We start from the raw sequence: 18,334 nt of genomic DNA on the forward strand, positions 1-18,334 counted from the left end.
TTTGCATGCCGTAGTAAACTGAGCTTGGGTGTGTCAAACAGTGAGGACAAGAGGGGAGTATAAAAATGGTGTAGTAGTGTTTTACTTTGGCTTTATGAATATTTTTCAAGTATGCTGAAATTATGTGAAGCTAATAATCATGCTTAAATACTATAGAAAGTATGTATTGATGTATTGTGGACAAATTATTTATACTCTTATAAAAATTAATATCATTAATAGCCAGATGATTGCTCCAGACTGACTCCACTCATCAAAGCAGGGAGCTGTGGTATGTGGCTTTGCTTTGGTTTTTAAAGAGATGCTGTTGAAACCGTGTGCTGTCGCGTATAACCCGCCGGTTCATTCCAGGTGTGCTGTCACCTGCGGGTGCACCTGGGGCCTCTGAGCCGTGGCAGATGCTCTCGTATGGAAGGGGCAGTACTCTGTCCTGAAGCGTACCTTGAGTCATCCCCTGGAAATCCTCGTGTGGGACCAAAGCTGTCAAGTGTACGGGCAGGGCAGAGGTCCTCTGAACATCTTTGTCACGCCAGCACGTCTGGATTTTTGTAGGCATGGGATGTGTATACACACACCCCTCTACCCTTGTGCCGCCAGCTAGGAGGGAAGGCAAAGCTGATGCCAGACATCTGTCTGTACTTTACAAGGTATTCGTGCAGAAGCATTTTCAGCTATAATTCAACCCTCCTTTTCCATCCAAAGCAGGGCAACATTGTAGGAGAAAAGAATTCTTAGTCTTGGCAGCTAAAGTTTCTAGCTCTCAAGTCATGTATCAAACACTTAATGTGTCTGAGACCTGTGCCCTTTTTTAGCGTTATTTTCCCCTCTCTCTGTGCCTGTTTTTTTATTTGCTGTATTGCTTTTTACTCCTGATTCTGTCACCTTGACCGGAGGCACAGGTCATGCGACTGACTGATGTGATACAGCTGACCAGACCAGTGACTGCATCTCAGCTCACGGAAACTCTCTTCCCTCGCAGCCCACAGTCAGGCAATAGAGAGCTACTTCTGCAGTCTGGGCAGCAGCACCCAAGCTGCCTGGAGAAAATGATGCAGTTCTACACGGATAACTCGTAGCTAAATTAATTATGATGGGACTTAAGTCCAGAAGAAACATTTTACTGCATGACTAACACACGGTTCCCTGGCTGCCTCCAGGCAGATGAAGCTGGGTGTAGACAGCAAGCTGCCTGGCTGTGACTGCATGCTGCCTTCTTGCTTCATGTGCTGAATTATCTGATAGTAGGAGTGGGTCCATCTACAGCCCTGTAGTCTGACCTGACCCATGCTCTCCCATGTCTCTCTCCATCCCAGGGGTGATGCAGCATCTCTGGTTAAAATGTGAATTTAAAAGGCGCACACATATGGTGTTGTCTTTGGATAAGAGGTATTGGGACAGAGAAGGGGAGGCTCTGCTGGCAGGAGGTGTTTCTTCAGGACAGTGTACGGTCCCATACCATGTAATACTCTTCTTTAACCTTCTATTTATTTATTTTTAAAGTATCTGTGTAGCAGAGTTGTGCCCAACTGTCTAGTAATGCTGTGATCATTGTAAACACTAATTACAATACCCAATTTTTGATGTTCACAATACCAAGTTCTGAAATAAACGGCTTCCAGGCCCTGACTATTTCCACAAACTGTCTGACTCCAGAGCCTTTTTTTTCTTTTTTTTTTTTTTTCTTTCCTTCTTTTTTTAGTTACTTTTTCACTGTTACCAGACCCACTGTTATCACCTGCACAAATGGCTTGAAGCACTGCTGTAGTCTGCAAAGACAGAGCTGCACTGCTCCGTTCCTGGGCTGTGACATGGCTGCTTCCTGCCTTCTGATCCTCTTGGTCTCCTCACCTTTTTTCATCTGCTTCTGAAAGAAGTTTTAGTTCAGCTGACTGTTCTCAGGCGTGAAGCGCGTTCCCATCACAGCACCCCTGCTTTTTAGCAGCGTATAGCCCTCTTGACATGGCAGTGGCAGACGCTAAAGAGAAGAGCGCGTAGAAAAGGAACAGGATTTTGCGCATGTTGCAGGAATTTACTTTGTTCAGAGCAGATCAATATTTAAGCCATTCTTTGGTCAGCACTCAATCCCAAGGCATTAATATGCTATGCTTAAAATTCTTCAGCTCTTCTTTGCTAACCAGAAAAATTCCTTTTCTGGATGGTGCGAGACAAATGATTCATCAGCTGCCCTGAGGATCTGACTCCACTGACTTGGAGAGGTTGAGAAGAAGTGGGGCTGTTGAGCGGCAGAGCCCATGGAAGTCTGATCCTAAAAAAGTTATGGTCCCAGGAGACAGACTGGATTTACAAGCGATAAATGATTGTAATATCTTCCAGCCCATTAAGTGAAAAACTGCCAAAACACAATAAGCCAGATAAGCTGTTTTGCAGAGCAGCAAGGAGCTGTGTAAAGTTGGATCCTTTAGCCCAAAGATACAAAAGGTGCAAAGTTAGGAAAAAAGAGCGATGTTGTTCACAGACAATGCTCTGGTTTGGCCCTTCACAGACATGGCACAGTGAGTGGTAGGTATCACTCTTTCTGATATGATTCATATCATAGTCCTGAGCTGCACTTCTCATTTCCTTTCCCATTCGTTTTCTCTCACAAAGCTGAGATGGCCATGTGCATCTGCTGTTTACATCTGTGTGTGTGGTGGGGCACATGTGTACATGCCTGTGCACTGGAGGACTCTGCACGTTTGCGAAGCATGACACCCTTCCCAGGTCCTCTGGAACCTGAAGAGGTTGGGCAGTTTCTGCTGCAAGACTGACGAGTTCCTTGTCACTGTTAAAGGCATGTCCTGCTTGCAAGCACCAGGAGGCTGGTTGGCTCAGCTGTTGTTCAGCCTGATTAAGCTGGTCGGGATTGTTGATGTCTGCCTCGTACTAGCAGATAAGTAGTTTTATAAGATATTTTCAGTTGTAATCTTAGCTCTAGACTGCTTCTTCTGGACATGCTAGCACTGCGTAATATTGCTGCATCACCTCTTTAATCTCCAAGACAGAATGGCAAATGCATAAATAGCCTCGCAGTGCAAGATTAAGACACTTATATTCCTTCACGCTCTGATTTAGTAGTGCCTTTCCTCTGACAGAAGAAAAGCCATGTTGCTGCTTTCATCTGTCTCAGTGTTTTCATCAGAAGTGACTGATCCTCCAAATGTTACAGCTTGATTATATGCTGCAAAGTCTGTTATATCCATTTTAAAATATATACACTTCATACTTTGTTAGTACTTTCTCATGACTTATTTGACAGGAGTACTACGTGTTTCTAACTAAACATAAATCTTACAGGAGATCCTGGAGAGATGTTGTTCATATGCTAGATTTTCTTCCATGTATTTTATTCAATTGTTAAAAATACTACAAAATTCCTATACTTTCAATACTCCAACCTTCTTAGAATGCTCATTTTTGTGGTGTGAGGACACCAGTGAGACTCCAAAGCTGACTCCTCATTTCTGATGCAATGCAGTCAACTAAACTGTACACGTAGACTAAGATCAGTGTGTGACTGCAAGGAGGAATAGAAAGAAGGTAAAAATAGTAAAATTTTTACAAATTGTTCAGTTTAAGTTGATTCTTAAATTTTAAACTGCTGCAAAGGTTGGTGATGAAATGGGGATATCAGAAATTAATTGCATAGTTTGTTTGTATATAGTGACTGAGTGTGAAATACTATGGCAGTGCTAGCTGCAAAAACTGTTTGAAATGCCAAGTCCTCTTACACAATTATTTTACCGGTGGAATAGAAGTCAGTTTGTCTGTAGCACTTAAAAATCAAGCTAACGGGTACAGGTGCCCTTAGTATGTTTTGTCTGTTATCTCTGGTCTTGTGTTCTCAAGTTGGATATACTGTTCTGCAGCTCCCCTCTTTCACTTGGAAAGAACCCACTGAAAACAACTCGCAGAGCTAGAAACACGATTGCCATTATTATTGCCAATTCAATTTTTTTACAGGCACTATGATAGAGATTGTTTTTTATGTGCTAGAAGCAAGACACAGTGTATGCTACAGGAACACAGTTCCCTATGAGTGGCTATGCTAGTACATATTTGTGGTTAATTATGATATGCAGAGAAAAGAAAATGTAATGGGTTAGGCCTAAATTTAGGACTGGAGAACCCAGGTTTGTGTCTCTGCACAGGATTTTTATGTGACCCTTGACAAGTCGCTTAGCTGCTTTTTGCTTCTCTTTCCCATCTGCAGAATAAGGGTAGTGAGTCTACAGGGACAGGTTGGTGCACGATAATTTAAGTAAGGTTGAGCAGTTCTTACCTCCCCAGTTTCAAAAGTGTAGGAACATTCCTGTAAACTCTTAAGCGTTCTGCATCTTGCACTCTTGCACTGAAAAATTAGCACAAACCTAATGAGAAAGCAAATGTTCATGCAAGAAGTACAGCTGAGAGAGGGAGTCACTGGAATGTACTTGTTGCTAAATGTCTGCCATGTGTGTCATTTGCAGGTACCTTTCTGGGGATTCGATTACCCTCTTTCCCAGCGGCACTGGGACTGGCTTCGCTTCCCCTGCTACGTCTCTCTTTGTCCCAACACCACCCAATATTCTCCAGCTGACAAACCAACAGCTCTTCAGGTCTCCACGCAGAACTTCCTCTTCCTCTCTTCCCGGTCGTCTCAACAGGGCACTCTCGCTGGGCACCATCCCCTCCTTGGCTAGGGCAGGTAAGTGGTGAGCCTGAAACTTTCTGGTCCCGTGGAAATGACAGTGGAGTGGTACAAAGCTTCAGAGGGCAATGGGTTGTGAGGTATCCACATGTTACAGTCCTGTTTAGGGATTGCTTATCCCTAAACAGGCATGTCCAGTGTTGCTAATTTGTTTTTTGGCATTAAGAAATTACGCAGCATACCATTGCCATCTTGGTGAAACAAAAAGTCTCACGGAGTGCTTGCCTGCTGTGGGTTTACTGAAATCCAGAGGTTCCTCCAGGCATTCGTGGCAGTACGGCACAAGCAACAAGGCTATGTGTGGGAGAGAGACAGAAGCAGTTAGACCTGGGAATGGAGAAGAGCAGTTTTTGGCAGTGATTGGGAGCGTTAGGATAACTCGTCTGTCAAGAGCGATTGCTCCCTCCCTTCTAGCTGCTTTGTGTAGTTTGCTTTTTGCGCTACAGCTGAAGGGAGCAGAGCTGAAGGCAGGCTCTTCCCAAAGTCTGGGTTTGATATGCATTAGCACAACTATTGAAGCTGCTTTAGAGACCTCATTTCCCCTTGTTTTTAAGGGCTCTGTGCGATCTATGGAAGATTGATAGGTTTCAGGAAGGACTCTCTCAGTAACTCATTAAACTCAGTGTTGCTGTGCTTGAAACTAACAGATGGGAAATAACGTTCAAATGCTGTTCTCTATCCAAGGAAAACTAAGTTTTCCTGTGTCACTAACTGATTACCAGAGGACTGATTGTCAGAGGACAAAGCGTGGGAGTTTCTAGGATAGCACTGCAGCAAAGAGAGCAGTCTTGCAGGGAATTTTTAGTTCATTCGACATTTCTCTATCTTGCACTGCCAGCAGTTTTGCCAGATCCGCTAAGAGCAAGAGAAAGAGCAGCCGTGCAAACCTTTCAGCAGCGTGGCAGCTCTTGGCACAGCCCTTGCCTTCCTAGTTGCCAAAGTGCAAACGCAGCGGATGGCTGGGATTCCCCCTGCACACTAAACCACCCTCGTGAGGACTGGGCTTTCTTTTCCCAAGGTGCAAAGCCAGACGGACTGGCGAGAGCGTGCTGTCGGGGCTGAATATTTTTTGCGAACAGCAAGGTTTTCAACTTCCAAAACTGTTTGCCTATAATGATGTAAATCAAGTGCCTTAAGCTCTGAGGTTTGATTTGTAGCACTTCTTTTTCCTGACTTAAATACTTTTCTTTCTTTTTTTTTTCTCCTGCCTCATTATTATGGCTACTGTGCCTGACAGCTAGATGGGAATTCATCTCACCTTATGATCTACCCTTCACACTCTTTGCATGAGAAAAGGGTACAACCATATCTTTACGTTCTTCCTTTTAAAGTAGAGGCAAGCCAGGCTGTTATACAGTCACGGGGTTGTTTTTGGCGCCTGCTGTACAGATCTGTTCTGCTGCAGCTGGGAAACGTGGATTATTCTGATGCTGGCTTATAGCCTGCCCAGGAAAACAGGGACATTTTTCCTGCCTACATTTATCACCCGTCCCCTTCTGAGATTGATGACAAGATGATGCAGTTACATTTCTGAAGGACAGACCTCCAGCAGCTGAGCCAGCTGGGTTCAAACTGTTTCATTTTGGCTTTTTAGATTCTGGCTACCTGTTCAGCGGGAGTCGACCAGCCTCGCAGTCATCTCAGTCCAAGGAATCTCCTACATCAGGTAATGCACTAGGCCTTCCAGGGCAGTGAGTAGGTTGAAACACATGATCCCACGTTTAATTCTTCCCTCCCTGCTCACATCCCAGTGAAAATATCAGTTTTGCTGTCAGAAATGCTGCAGAGAGAGTTCCAGCTAAGAGTGGGATTGCGTTAAAATAAGGTGCTATATGTGTTGGATGTCCTTCTTCCTGGAGAGCTTGCAGTGAAATCAGTGAGACAAAGCAAGGATCACTTCCCTGCTCTACAGCTGAGCTGAGATGGCTTTGATAGGAGACTTTACACTGTTCCTAGGGCAGCTCTTTTAGTTCCCTTTCCTTCCCCAGCCCAAGGAATTGCTAATTTGGCTACCCTGTCTGTCTGCCCTTTCACTCTGGTGTCCCCCAGTGACCTGTCTGTTGCCCTCCTGACCCCACATGGATCCTTGGGCTGTTTGTGCTGCCTGAGGGTTTGCTGCTGGACAGGCAGCCACAGCCAGGCTAATACCCTTGTGCAGACCTCCTCGCATCCTGATACCCTTTCCCAACAGCCTTTAAAGGACACGCCAGAATGGTTAATTTGCCTGCAAAGAGCCTGTGTAGTGCAGGCTCTCCTGAATGGACACAACTGAGCAGAGAGAAAGCTCAGCCGGCTCCTGATAAACCCATCTCTAGTCGAAGTCATTCCCGAGTGTGCCAAAGCGCGTGTGGAATTTCTCCATGTTTTGCAGTGTGGGAACTGGAATGAATAAAGCATTTTAGTACAAGATTAGTTGGACGATTGCAACTCCCGTTCTCTTTTCTTGTAGAATTGTTAAAGAAAACTGTGCCTCTTGTATGGGGATTATGATCTCATTATTTTCTCTTTGGGGATGTTTCCATTTCAGAGCACTTTTCCTTGCTGTCAGGCAGCTGTGCTCCCTCCCACATCCCCTCTCCAGCACCGTCGGTGGCTGGCTCTGTGAATTCCAGCTCCAGTTCCCTGCGGTACCGCCGGCCGCTCATCAGCCCTGCCCGCCTGAACCTGAAAGGACAGAAGCTGCTGCTGTTCCCGTCTCAGAATGAGGTCCTGCTCACCCCAGCCAGCTCGGAGGAGCACACCCCCTCAGACAGCAACATCTTTGCTACCGAGTTGTCCTCCTTTCCAAAGAAGAACCTCAGCGAGCGGGGAATGCATGGTATGCTGGCAGCCTGCTGCGCTCCTGGAAATGCATTTCTGGGAAGGAGCTGGCTTGCAATCAAAGCCATACATCATCTAGGCCACACAATAGATGGGAAGCCTTCAGGAAAAACCCAGATGGTGATGACTGTTAGGCTACCAAAGCTCCCTTAAGAATCCACTGGCCTGGAGAGCCTCTTGTCTGCCAAAAGAGATGTTGTTTTCTCACTTAGTGGTGGCCCAGGGACACTACTACCACCAACTCCTCCCTTGTTTAGATAACTCTTTTAGCCACGGGTGTGGCAGTGCTGATATGGACGATGTACGGGACAAACATGCAGACAACTTCTGCTGCGCAGCAGTGAAATTTGCCTTTTGTTTCCAGCTCCTGTCCTCAATCCTTTCGTGATTTTACCAGGCAACCATTCATTACTCATGTCTAGCTTTCGTCTGGTAACTTCTGCTACTTTTGGCTTCCACTGGTGCTTGCTGAATTTTCGTATCTTTTTCTCCTTGCAGATATGAGATCTGCTGTGGAAGGAGGGAGTATCTGCAGTGATAATTCCATCAAAAAGGAGGATCACTCATCACGCTCATCTATGTGTGTGGTAGACACAACTTCCAAAGGGGAAGATTTGGCAGGCTGGAGAGGTAGGTGCAAGTTGTGCAAGTGCTTCATATATGTGTGAGCGTTTCTGTGAGGGTAACTGAGATCTTTCCTTAACCTTAATAAGGCTGTTCCTGTTCTTTGGACTGTCTGAAGAATACAGAGTGTATTTTTCAGACAGTCCAAAGTCACAGAGTGCTGAACTAGACAGAAGGAAATGGGTGGGGGTGTGGGTGTTGAGAAGAGCGATGAGATGAGAATAGAACCAGAGAGAGCAGTGGAATCTTTGCTGACAGGAAAAGTGCTTCATTGATTTCTGCTTGTGGTGAAAATGCTGGGCAAAGAGAGAGAAAGAACACAACATATGTTCAGTGTTATTTATCTCATCGATTCTTTAATATCTCTTTCTACTATTCCCTTTTTTGATTTGTGTTGTCCTCTTTCACCAAGGTCATTTTGGTAACTCTGCTCTCCGAGGTCTGCTAGCCGTGAGTCTGACTCTCAATGCTATCTTCACATCAGCCTATGTCTACCGGAGCCTGCGTTGATTTGTGCCAACACTCCGTTTCTTTCTGGTTCCACCTGCTTCTGAGGAGACAAGAAGAATTCAACCACGGCTTCATGTCTAATGGCCGTGCCACTGGTGCATGCTGTTTTTAAAAAAACTACTGTATGCTGAACTGTCATGACAAGGAAGCCAGGTAGCTGCTGCCGCCACTTCCAGATAGAACATATCACAGGATTGTCTCTGGAGGTGGCAGGCAGAATTCCCAGCAAATTCTTCAAAGCAAGAGGCCAGTCAAATGGCCCATGCACTTTCTTTCAAAGGAACTAGACCTAAGGCATGAGCCTGGAAATGTGTAAGCTACGTTTTTAGGAACCTATCCCCAACTCTTCTTTCTGACATATTAACCTCATGCTGATGGTGCTGGTAAAATGAGGAGAATCAGAACAAATGGGCTGGAGAAGAGGAATGGCTTAGTAGCTGGTGCTGGGCTTTGGCTACTGTAACAGCATTGCCAGTGGTTCCTCTTCTCTCTTCCCTTTGGCTCTGTCCTCTAAATTATCAGTGAATTTTCTTTAGTTGCCTTAAGCTTGCCTAAGCGTATGGGTGACCTTGGCTGCTCTGTCATATTGTTGCATCTTACATGTCCATGTGCTTCCACCTGGGCTGTGCCCTGAGGCCACTTTCACCAGTTGCCATTCTGGTCCTGCTGGTTCTCAGAAACTGCTGCCTGTCCATACCTCCAACCAGCGCTGTTGGACTGTAGGTGTGCACAAACCCCAGACAGACATCCTTTCCTAGCTTGCTGTAGAAGGAGGAAGCCTGCGCTTTGCTTTACCTAGGAGGCATTAATTCTGCTACAATTAATTCTGTAATAAGAGAGGATCCCTATGTGATTTGCACCATAGTCAAAGGGCTTCAGCTCGCAACTCTGACTGCTGGTGTTTTCACTGAAGCAGCAGCTGGCATAGCTTATTCTTGCAGTAAATCTCACAAATCTGTTCTATTGGAAGATACGTGAGGACCTGTCTGATTGTATACATTTATCCAGAAACCTGACCCCTCAGTCTGATACTGGGATTTGCTAAGTAACCATTTAAGATATTTCTTGCTGAGTTAAATGCCAGCGTGCTCTCAGTGAGAAATACCAGACCTGCTTCTGGACAGTTCAGCCTTCTGATTCTTCTTTTCTAACCCAAAGGAAGTAGCCCTAGATTTTCAAAAGCAGTTTACAATTTGGGCACTTCTGCTTTCAGGTCAGTCTTCAGCATTGCTTAGAATTCAGGGGCCATTTACGGTATTGTGCTGAATACTCAAAATCATTCAGTACATCTTAGGAAAAAAAAAATCTTTATGTTTTGATTTTTAAATCTCAAGTGCAGAGAGTTTTACCAATGTGTTCAAGGATACCTGGGGCAAAGAGAGCCAGCTGACATTAGCTATGTGTTTCCTGGAGCAGGACTGACTCTATTAAGAGTTTTTCTATTGTCTCTTCCTTTGGGCTCCTTTACCTCAAACTGCCTTTCTCTTTCCCTCACCCCACTGTCCTGTCTTTGCATCTTGAATTAGTGTTACGCTTACTGTGTCTTTTCTTCCCTTTCAGTTCTGCTGCTGTTCCCTCTATTGTACTCTTGCATGTGCACAGAAACAAAGCGTGCCTCTGCTGACAATTCTCTGCTCCGAACCTGAAATTCACACGTCAGAGTGATGATCACCCTTCCTTTCGCTTCATTTTTTTTCTTGCATGTTTTAATTGAGTTCCTACAGAGCCTCATTTAGTACATCGTGCGAGTGATAGCCAGACTCTAATCAGCATGCTATATGACAGAGTAAATGGGGCTTTACTGCTGGTGGTTCAAGCACTGAAAAATGAAGCCTGTCTTTGTCTCTTTCATTTCCTCCTGCGTTGTTTTAGCAGCCCACTTCCAGCCGCTCCTCCCCATCCTCCCTTGTTAGCAAAGCCTGCTCATGGCTCACAGGCAGAGGACAGGCCTCTGTCCACACGTGCTGATCTGAGGGGCTGTGGAGATGTCATTCCTGGCTGTGCAGCTTGCTCTCAGCCTCTTCAGAGTGTTGGTCAGGGGCTGCACAAGCTGGCACCTCCTGTACAAAGGCCTGGATCCAGGATAGAGACCTGCAGCAGGAAAGGGTGCTGGAGGTTGACGATTAATTCTTTCGCAACTTGCACAAATTGTTGCTTGTCACCAAACCAGACCCGTAACCTTGCTGTTAAGAGATTTTTGTCCCTTTTGTAGACTTCTGCAAGGCTCACTTGATTGTGTGTATAGGCAAGATGCTAGCAGACCAACTTTACAAGCTTCTGCTTAGACCTCTGCTGTTTGATGATGTCCTGGTGCAGTGTGTGACATCCCACTCACGGATCCTTGTCCTGACTTCCAGCATACCCAGGGGCCTCCTATGCAGAGACAAGCCTGCCAGACAATACTGTGGCTTTGCTTGTTATTACACCTACAGATGTGCACTGTGACTTCATGTATGCAAACTTGCCACTTTCACCTCCCAGTCTGCACTGAGTTTTACCATCACACTCACCTGGAGCCCAAGTTGATCTCTCTCTCTCTCTACCAGATTGCAATACAAATTTTCTCCTCCTTTCCAGCAACCAAGGAGCTGCAGCCTCTCAACGCACCTCTTCTTGCCCGTATTCCGGAACAGGAACAGTTTAACCTCTCACTGCACTTCCAAATCTGCTCACTGAAACTGTTCTTGGGCGGGTATTTGGTGATCTTGTCCAAAGCAATGTAAAAACTTTGGTTTTTATTGCTGAAGAGGGAAGACAACAAACTTTTTCATTCTGGTGCTAGAACACTCTCCAGTGGTGCTTTCACAAGTTGTGAAGCCTTCGCTTGGATAGTACACACGAGTATACGTGTGTGTGTGCATGCATATGTATAAAAACATTTGGAGGGTTTCTTCGTTTCAAAAGATCTGAGCCCACGTTTGTCTCTGTTGTTGGCCTTAATCTAGCTCTTAGATACTGTGTCTATCTTGCTGCTGTTTTCTGTATGAGGCTGGTTTGGAGGAAACAAAAGATTATCTGGTCCCCCTGTAAAAATCTATGTGACTGATGATCTTCATACAGTGTTGTTCAGGGGAGAGACTTTATTTTTCTAATATTTTTTCCTACTGTAAAAACTGCTGGAGTGTATGGAATGGAAAAGATCTTTACAAAATGGTCTGATAAAGATTTGAGCATTACTTAATAATACCAACAATTAACGATCAGGTAGGATATAAATGAGCTCCATTTCCAGACCTTTTCCATTACCTACCTTCCCTTGAAAATGCCCAGGTACTTTTTCTTTTGGATACGAGTTGTTAGGCACGTTCTGAAACCTTGCAGAGACTTTTGATGATTTTGCCGTTCTGAATTAGTAATAATTTGGATTCTGGAGTCTGGTTCCAGTTCTGACATCTGGGTAGTTTGGCAGATGTGACAAATATTATGCGCTTATTTATTTGATGGGATAGAGAGAATTGGTAGAACGAGTTGCTGGTTTCTGTAGGTCATCATATCTTTTTACATAAAATCTTAAGACATGAAATTGGTCGCTGTGGCAATGTGGAAAAAACCCTAATCGCTGGCATACGTAGGCCATATTCACTGAATTTTAGGCTGTCTGCTCAAGCAACAAATTTGTCCTGTGAATGTTCTGTTCCCACTCCCTCTTGGGTGATGGGAACATCTGTAAAACACTGAGGAACTGACTGGGTTCCTTAAAACAGGGCAGCTGGAATCAAGGGCTTGTGTTGCCTGTGGATGCTGCTGTAATTTTTTGTTCTTCCAAGCACCATTCCTGGAAATAACTATGGTCTTAACCTCTCTCACAGACGTTTGTTAGAAGGCTCGAAAGGGCCAATTTGGTCTATACTTAATCTTTTTTTTTTCTTTTTTAATATGCATTGCATCCAGAAATTATCATCACTGTGTACTGTGGTGGGAGTAAGGCACAGAGTACTTTTGGATGGAGTGGGTGTCTAGAGAGGGTGGGGAGGAGAATTTTGAGTCCTAAACCTTATTTCCTGTGAAAGAAATACTGTATGTCATGTGTGTATACTTGTTTGGGGAGCTCTGACATTGTACAGTTTAGTTAAATGCGCTCCAAGGGAGGAGCAGCTGCTCCTCAGAGGTGTTTAGTTTATGCTTTGTGTTTAAAGAGGAATATTTTTCTTTAAAAAATAAAAACGGATAAGTTTTCGCCTTAGTGTGATTCTGTTCCTTGGGGAGCTGAATATTTCTGGGGGAAAGGAGAGATGGTGTTTGTGCTTGTGTGTGTGTCTGGTCAAATTAACTTCGATCTCTTCACCCTTTTAAAACTAGCAAGAACTAAGAGAAAGCGCAAAGCTCTGTGAGCTTCCCCAAAGCAAGGAGAGCTCATGGCCATGATTTGAAAATGGAAGGGGAAGTACATTGTTATGCTTTGAAGGCTTTCCATCAGTTAAAAGGGAAGTCATCTCCTGCCATTAACTGATGTTCTGAACTTCTCCTGGGATGCACCTGCACCCCCACAGAGACCCTGCTGTCTTGGACTCCTGTAGAATAGGGACTGTTGTTCACGCACCTGTTTGGTTGGAGCCCTGACCCCAGCTTATGACTGTAACATCGCATGGTAACACCAGCACGATTTCATTTTGTCTGGATTTTCAGTACTTTGGAAGGCAGGGAGGAGGGGTGTAAGGCAGGTGCTGAAGGCTTTGGTCCTGATCCAGTCATCTTCCAAACATGCAGATGTCAGCAAGAAAGCCAAGAGGGTTATTTAGATGAGTGAGGACTGTGCACATGTAAGGGATGTTCAGTGAAGCCCCAGAATTCGCCCCAAGATGCGCATCCACAGAGTGTCAGAGTGGCCCAGTTAGATGCACACCTTACGAGTTGCGTTCTTTTGGCACCTAAGGGATTTTTTTCCTCTGAGATGGGGGATGAGAGTCTTTCTAAGATATTGCTTGTATGTGTTATACTCTTTATGTTTTTATTTTGTAACGTAAATTAAGAGACTGGCAGCATAAGCTTTTAGACATAGGCTTTCTAAGCACAGGCTTCAAAGGCTGTAGTTTTCCTGCATTTATACTTTATGACTCATGTTTTACTTTGTTAAAATGTGCTGCTGATTTGTTTTAAGACCTGCCAACGTATTCTGTCTTACCTTTAAATACCTGGAGAGGTTCTGCGTATCGCTATGCAGGAGGGGATGCCCTTCTCAGACACTCTTCCTTTCTCCCCCTCTTCTTTCAGTCAGAGACCTGTTTAGTTCTGCAGTCTGTTTTTATTTGCAACGGTGGTGTTCCATTTACTTTCTTCTCCATCACACAGTGCTAGCAGAAAAAGAACTAAACTCTGGTCATGCAGGTGGGTCTTGCTCCATCGGGGAGCTTCCTTCTGCTGTCGGGGGATTTGTTGTAACCAGTAGGGGTGTTTCATTCTTAACACTTTAAATATTTCCATCTAGCCCAGTCAAAGTTTTGTATTCAACGGCCTGTACAGTATTTTTAAAATATGAGGCACGACAGCCGTGTTTAACCCACCGCTATGGAGCTGCTGTTGGTGCTTTCTGCAAACGGAGAACAGCAGCCTGAGCCCTCGATGTTTTCCTTCTGTTTCTGGGCTCTGTAGGACTTTCAGAAAAAAAGAGGAGCTGATGCCTTCCAGACTAGCGAGTCGTGATTTTTTTTTTTTTTTAGTTAAAGGTTGTTGTTGGGTTTGAGGAGTGTTTTTTAATTAATGAAGGGCAATCAGAGAAACGGTTTTCCGACAAGGATACGTGCTTTAGATCACTGGCTCCGTCCCCCCCGATAGTTCTTTACGGACGGATGCATTCGAAGCGTTGGGCCAACAGCCGAGCCTCGGTCCCCCGCAGCCCCGGTGCCTGCGGGGCTGGGGCTGGGGCTGCGAGGGGGCCACCCGGCTGCCAGGTGTGCGGCTGAGCCCCGAATCTCACCGAAACGGGAAAAGCCCCTCTTTGCGGCTGCTTTTACTGCAGTTAAGCTACAGCTCGGCGCTGAACTTTGCCCGCTCCTCGGTGTATTTGGGTTTGCGAACCGAAAGCGCCGTCCCGACCCTCCCGCGACCCCAAACAGCCCGGGGGGGAGCTGGGGGATTGGGGGGGGGGGGGGCCGCAGGGTTTAGAGGGGGCAGCGGCGGGGCCGGAGCGCGGTGCCATGGGGGAAGCGGAGCCTGGGGAGCGGCGGGCGGCGGCGGGCGGCCCGCTCAGCCCGGCCCCGGGGGAAGCGCCGGAGAAGCCGCCCTACTCGTACGTGGCTCTGATCGCCATGGCCATCCGGGCCAGCCCCGAGCAGCGGCTCCCCCTCAGCGGCATCTATGCCTACATCGCCGGGCGCTTCCCCTACTACCGCGCCGGCCCCAAGGGCTGGCAGAACAGCGTCCGCCACAACCTCAGCCTCAACCCCTGCTTCCGCCGCCTGCCCCGCCGCCCCGGCACCCCGGCCCCTCGCCGCGGCGGAGACTGGGCCCTGGACCCCGCTTTCCACGACATGTTCCCGGGGGGGGACTACCGCCGCCGCCGCCGGCCCCGCCGCCCGCCCACGCCCGCCCCGCCGCCTCCCGCCGCGACATGGCCGCCGCCGCCGCCTCCTCCTCCGCCGCCGCCGCCTCCTCCTCCGCCGCCGCCGCCGCCGCCGCTTCCCGGCTGCCCGCACGGCCCCTGCGCCGCCCTGGCGCTGCCGCTGTCCGCCTGGGGCCCGCCCGCCTTCCTGGGGCCGCCGCCGGCCTGGCCGCTGCCCGCCGGGGTGCGGGCGGCTCCGCGCCCGGCCGACCCAGGGCTGGGGGGAAGCGGCCCGGCGGCAGCGCTGCCCGCCGCCTTCTGACGCGGGGTCCCGGCCGCAGGAGCGGGCCAGCCCCAGCCGGGCTGCTCCGCGGGGCTCCCGGCATAAGCGGCTGGAGAGGGCTCAGCTGCGGGAGACGCCCGGAGGAAGCCGGGCCCGCCAGGGTCCCGCCGCGCTGACCGGGATGTGCCGCCCTGCTTCTCCCCGCCGCGCTGCTGCCCCGCTGGGCCGGGGCCGGGGGAAGTCGCGGTGCCGTGGTTGGAGCCTTCGGGCGAGGCCGCAGAGCCCCAGCGAGCTGCCCGCCGCCGGCTGCCTGCTCCTGTCTCACGGCGCGCCGGGAGCCCCGCCGGTGCGCGTCCTGCCCAGAGTGGAACTTGGTTCGGTTCGCGCAGCGAAATTTATTTTTTCAAGTGTCCTTAAGCTCATTTTGGAGCTTTTCTTTCAAGGTTTACGCAGAAGCAATATGTGTATTTTTCGGTTTGGGAAGGGGAAGGGGGGAACCAACCCAACAGCGAAACGCAAACCCCAAAGGTCTTTGGAGTAATACTGGGAATGTTGTGGGTTTGTATTCAAAGTGAATTTGTATGGGATTTTTCATATAGTAAAGGGTCATTTTATATTGTTGCTTGTTATATATGCTTGTTATATGTGTTCCTTGTTAACATGTTTGTTATAAAAGATGCTATAATTACTATGCAGGGATCTTTTTCCCTTTTAATTTCAGAGGGAGGTAGTTTCCATGCTTTTCCCTCAGAGTAAGGGTTCAGAGACAAAATATGCTTGTAATAAGAACTGTGTTTTAAGGGAGAGAAGAGTTCAAATACTGTTGTATGTTACATTTTATGACTTATCTGATAAATAGCACTTCCGAAGAGTTGTGGCTTCAGAAAGTACTGAAGCTATTTTGACGCTTTCTGGATGATCTTTGAAAGAAGATGCAGCTTAAATCCAGTTTTGTATTTCTTACACTTATGAAGTGATTCTGAATGTCATCTTTAAATTCTAGCGAGATGATACAAACAATGCTGGAAATGCTGTTGGATTTAGCTGCGGCAACGTCTTCACGGTTGTTCTGACAGAATGCCAACGTATTAAAGATGCTGCAGTTTTATGAGTATTCAGGTTGCTTTTTGTTTTCTGTTGGTCTCATTTTTCACGTAGCTCCTCGTGATCTTGAACACTAAACCGCTTGCTGTACTTTGAATAACTGTATTTGAACTTTGGTTATAAAATCAGTTCTGTGGCCAAGGTGGAATGCAAGTGCATAGGACTTGTTGCCTGTTGAAGCTGGTGGTAAGTCTGTATGTAACTGAAACAAGTCCTTCTGGGGGTTTTGTTTTAAATAATGTATAGTTCTGTTTTGCCCAAGTTTTTAAGTCCCTGCTGTGGTTTAGAGCATATGTGAACAATACACGTATGTGAAACTGCAGCTGCTGAATTTTTGGTATTGAGTTTGACCTCTGCACTCCCGTTAACTCTGCTGTACACAGAAGGATGAAAATAGGAAGAGTGTCTGAAAGTCTGGGTTGCTTTGTGTGTGATTCTCACAGGTTCTTTTGTCAGCTAAGCACCATACGCGGGTTATTGAATCTGATGATGTTTCAGCTGAGAACTGCCTTTTCCGTAAAGCAGACCTTACTCTTTGGAGGTTGAAAGAGTAGTAACTGTTTACTTCTAAAAGACTCCCATTTTATTCTAAAAGAATGAATGGAGGTGTGCATGCAAAGAACAGATCGATCTCTTTTCTTGGATCATCGTTCTGGTCAGAGTAGAATTGCCTTCAGAGCACGGTATAGCTGGTGTTACTACAAATAGACCTGGTATTTCTTTTGATATTTCTTCTTCCTATTCCCTTGTAGGTACTGTGTAAAGAGTGCAAATGTCCACAGTCACACGTGAAATTTATTGTGCACCCATGCATTAACTAATTGTTTGCTCGGATATTAATTGTTTGCTCATGCATAAACTAATTTTGCCCTCATGCGTGAACCAGTTGCATGCTCGTGCATGAACTTTTAGCTCATGCATGAACTCATTGTACCTTCAGGCATAAATTAATTGCTTGTGTGTAAATTAATTGTGCCATCATGCTTTCAGAGTATGGTGTAGCCAGTGTCACTGAGATGGACCTGGACCCTGATAGCATCTTCTTTCTACTCTTATGAGTAGAAAGTGTCTGCGTTTTTGTGGGGGTGGGTGCACTTTCATATGTGGATCTCCAGAGCTAGGAGCAGAAGGAAATCAAGTCTTGGAGGAGACTTGCTCAGGGTTTTCTCTAGGGCCTTAGCTGTGGTGCCACTGGAACAGGCACGCTCCTCACTGGCTCCATCCCACCCCATCCCCACGAAGAACGGGACTTTCTGATTTTCTCTTTCCCAGGTAAAGGTCCAGTGCCTGGGGCCTCCTTAGAAATCCTGTGGTGGGCTGTGGCCCTGTTGCAGGCAGAACAGTGTTGACTCAGGGATTTTTTTACATAATTGAATTTATTGCTGGTTAGTACAACTTCTGGTCACTGATTTAGGCACTGGGAAAAACCCCATAAATGATCGTACGCTTAGGGAGATGCTTTCCTCCCCCTTCCCCAGGCTCAGTGGAAGCCAAACACCCACACTTCTCCTTCCCCATCCCAGCTGCCCTTGATTTTGCCCAGAGTTGGGCTCAATCCATCCCAGTTGCTCTGGGGAGGTGGTGAGTGCTGCAGGAGGCTGGTTATGTGCGTAAGGATGTCTGTACGCTGCTCTTGGTGCTTCTTACTGGTTTTCTGTCACCTGTGGCCTGCAGGCTCTCAGCAGGGTCTCTGGGTCCCAGCCTGGGTCATCTGAATTATGCTAATTGTGCCCTCCTGCACGGATGCAGTGAAAGCTGCAATTCATGCCCAGCGCAGGCTGCAAAGCTGGGGCCCAAGAGGAGGCTTTTGGAGAAGGCTTCTCTGTTT

At 46.9% G+C, this 18,334-nt stretch overlaps 2 protein-coding genes across 2 annotated transcripts in view; both read left to right on the forward strand.

The window, feature by feature from the left end:
- TMEM201 (transmembrane protein 201) overlaps positions 1–12,803 on the forward strand; it is a 30,443-nt gene extending 17,640 nt beyond the window's left edge. Inside the window, exons 7-11 of the mRNA XM_075437177.1 lie at positions 4,467–4,684; positions 6,282–6,353; positions 7,215–7,505; positions 8,006–8,137; positions 8,544–12,803. Coding sequence (XP_075293292.1) covers positions 4,467–4,684; positions 6,282–6,353; positions 7,215–7,505; positions 8,006–8,137; positions 8,544–8,641 — 811 coding nt within the window. The 3' untranslated portion in view covers positions 8,642–12,803. The remainder of the gene's footprint in view (positions 1–4,466; positions 4,685–6,281; positions 6,354–7,214; positions 7,506–8,005; positions 8,138–8,543) is intronic.
- Positions 12,804–14,775: 1,972 nt separating this feature from the next.
- LOC142363398 (forkhead box protein D4-like) lies at positions 14,776–17,298 on the forward strand. Its single transcript, XM_075437671.1, has 2 exons — positions 14,776–15,191; positions 17,259–17,298. The coding sequence occupies exons 1-2, from the start codon at positions 14,776–14,778 to the stop codon at positions 17,296–17,298; spliced, it is 456 nt and encodes a 151-aa protein (XP_075293786.1).
- Positions 17,299–18,334: the final 1,036 nt, after the last annotated feature.

This window comes from Opisthocomus hoazin, chromosome 16 (assembly GCF_030867145.1).
Source record: "Opisthocomus hoazin isolate bOpiHoa1 chromosome 16, bOpiHoa1.hap1, whole genome shotgun sequence".
NCBI classification, from domain to species: Eukaryota; Metazoa; Chordata; class Aves; order Opisthocomiformes; family Opisthocomidae; genus Opisthocomus; species Opisthocomus hoazin.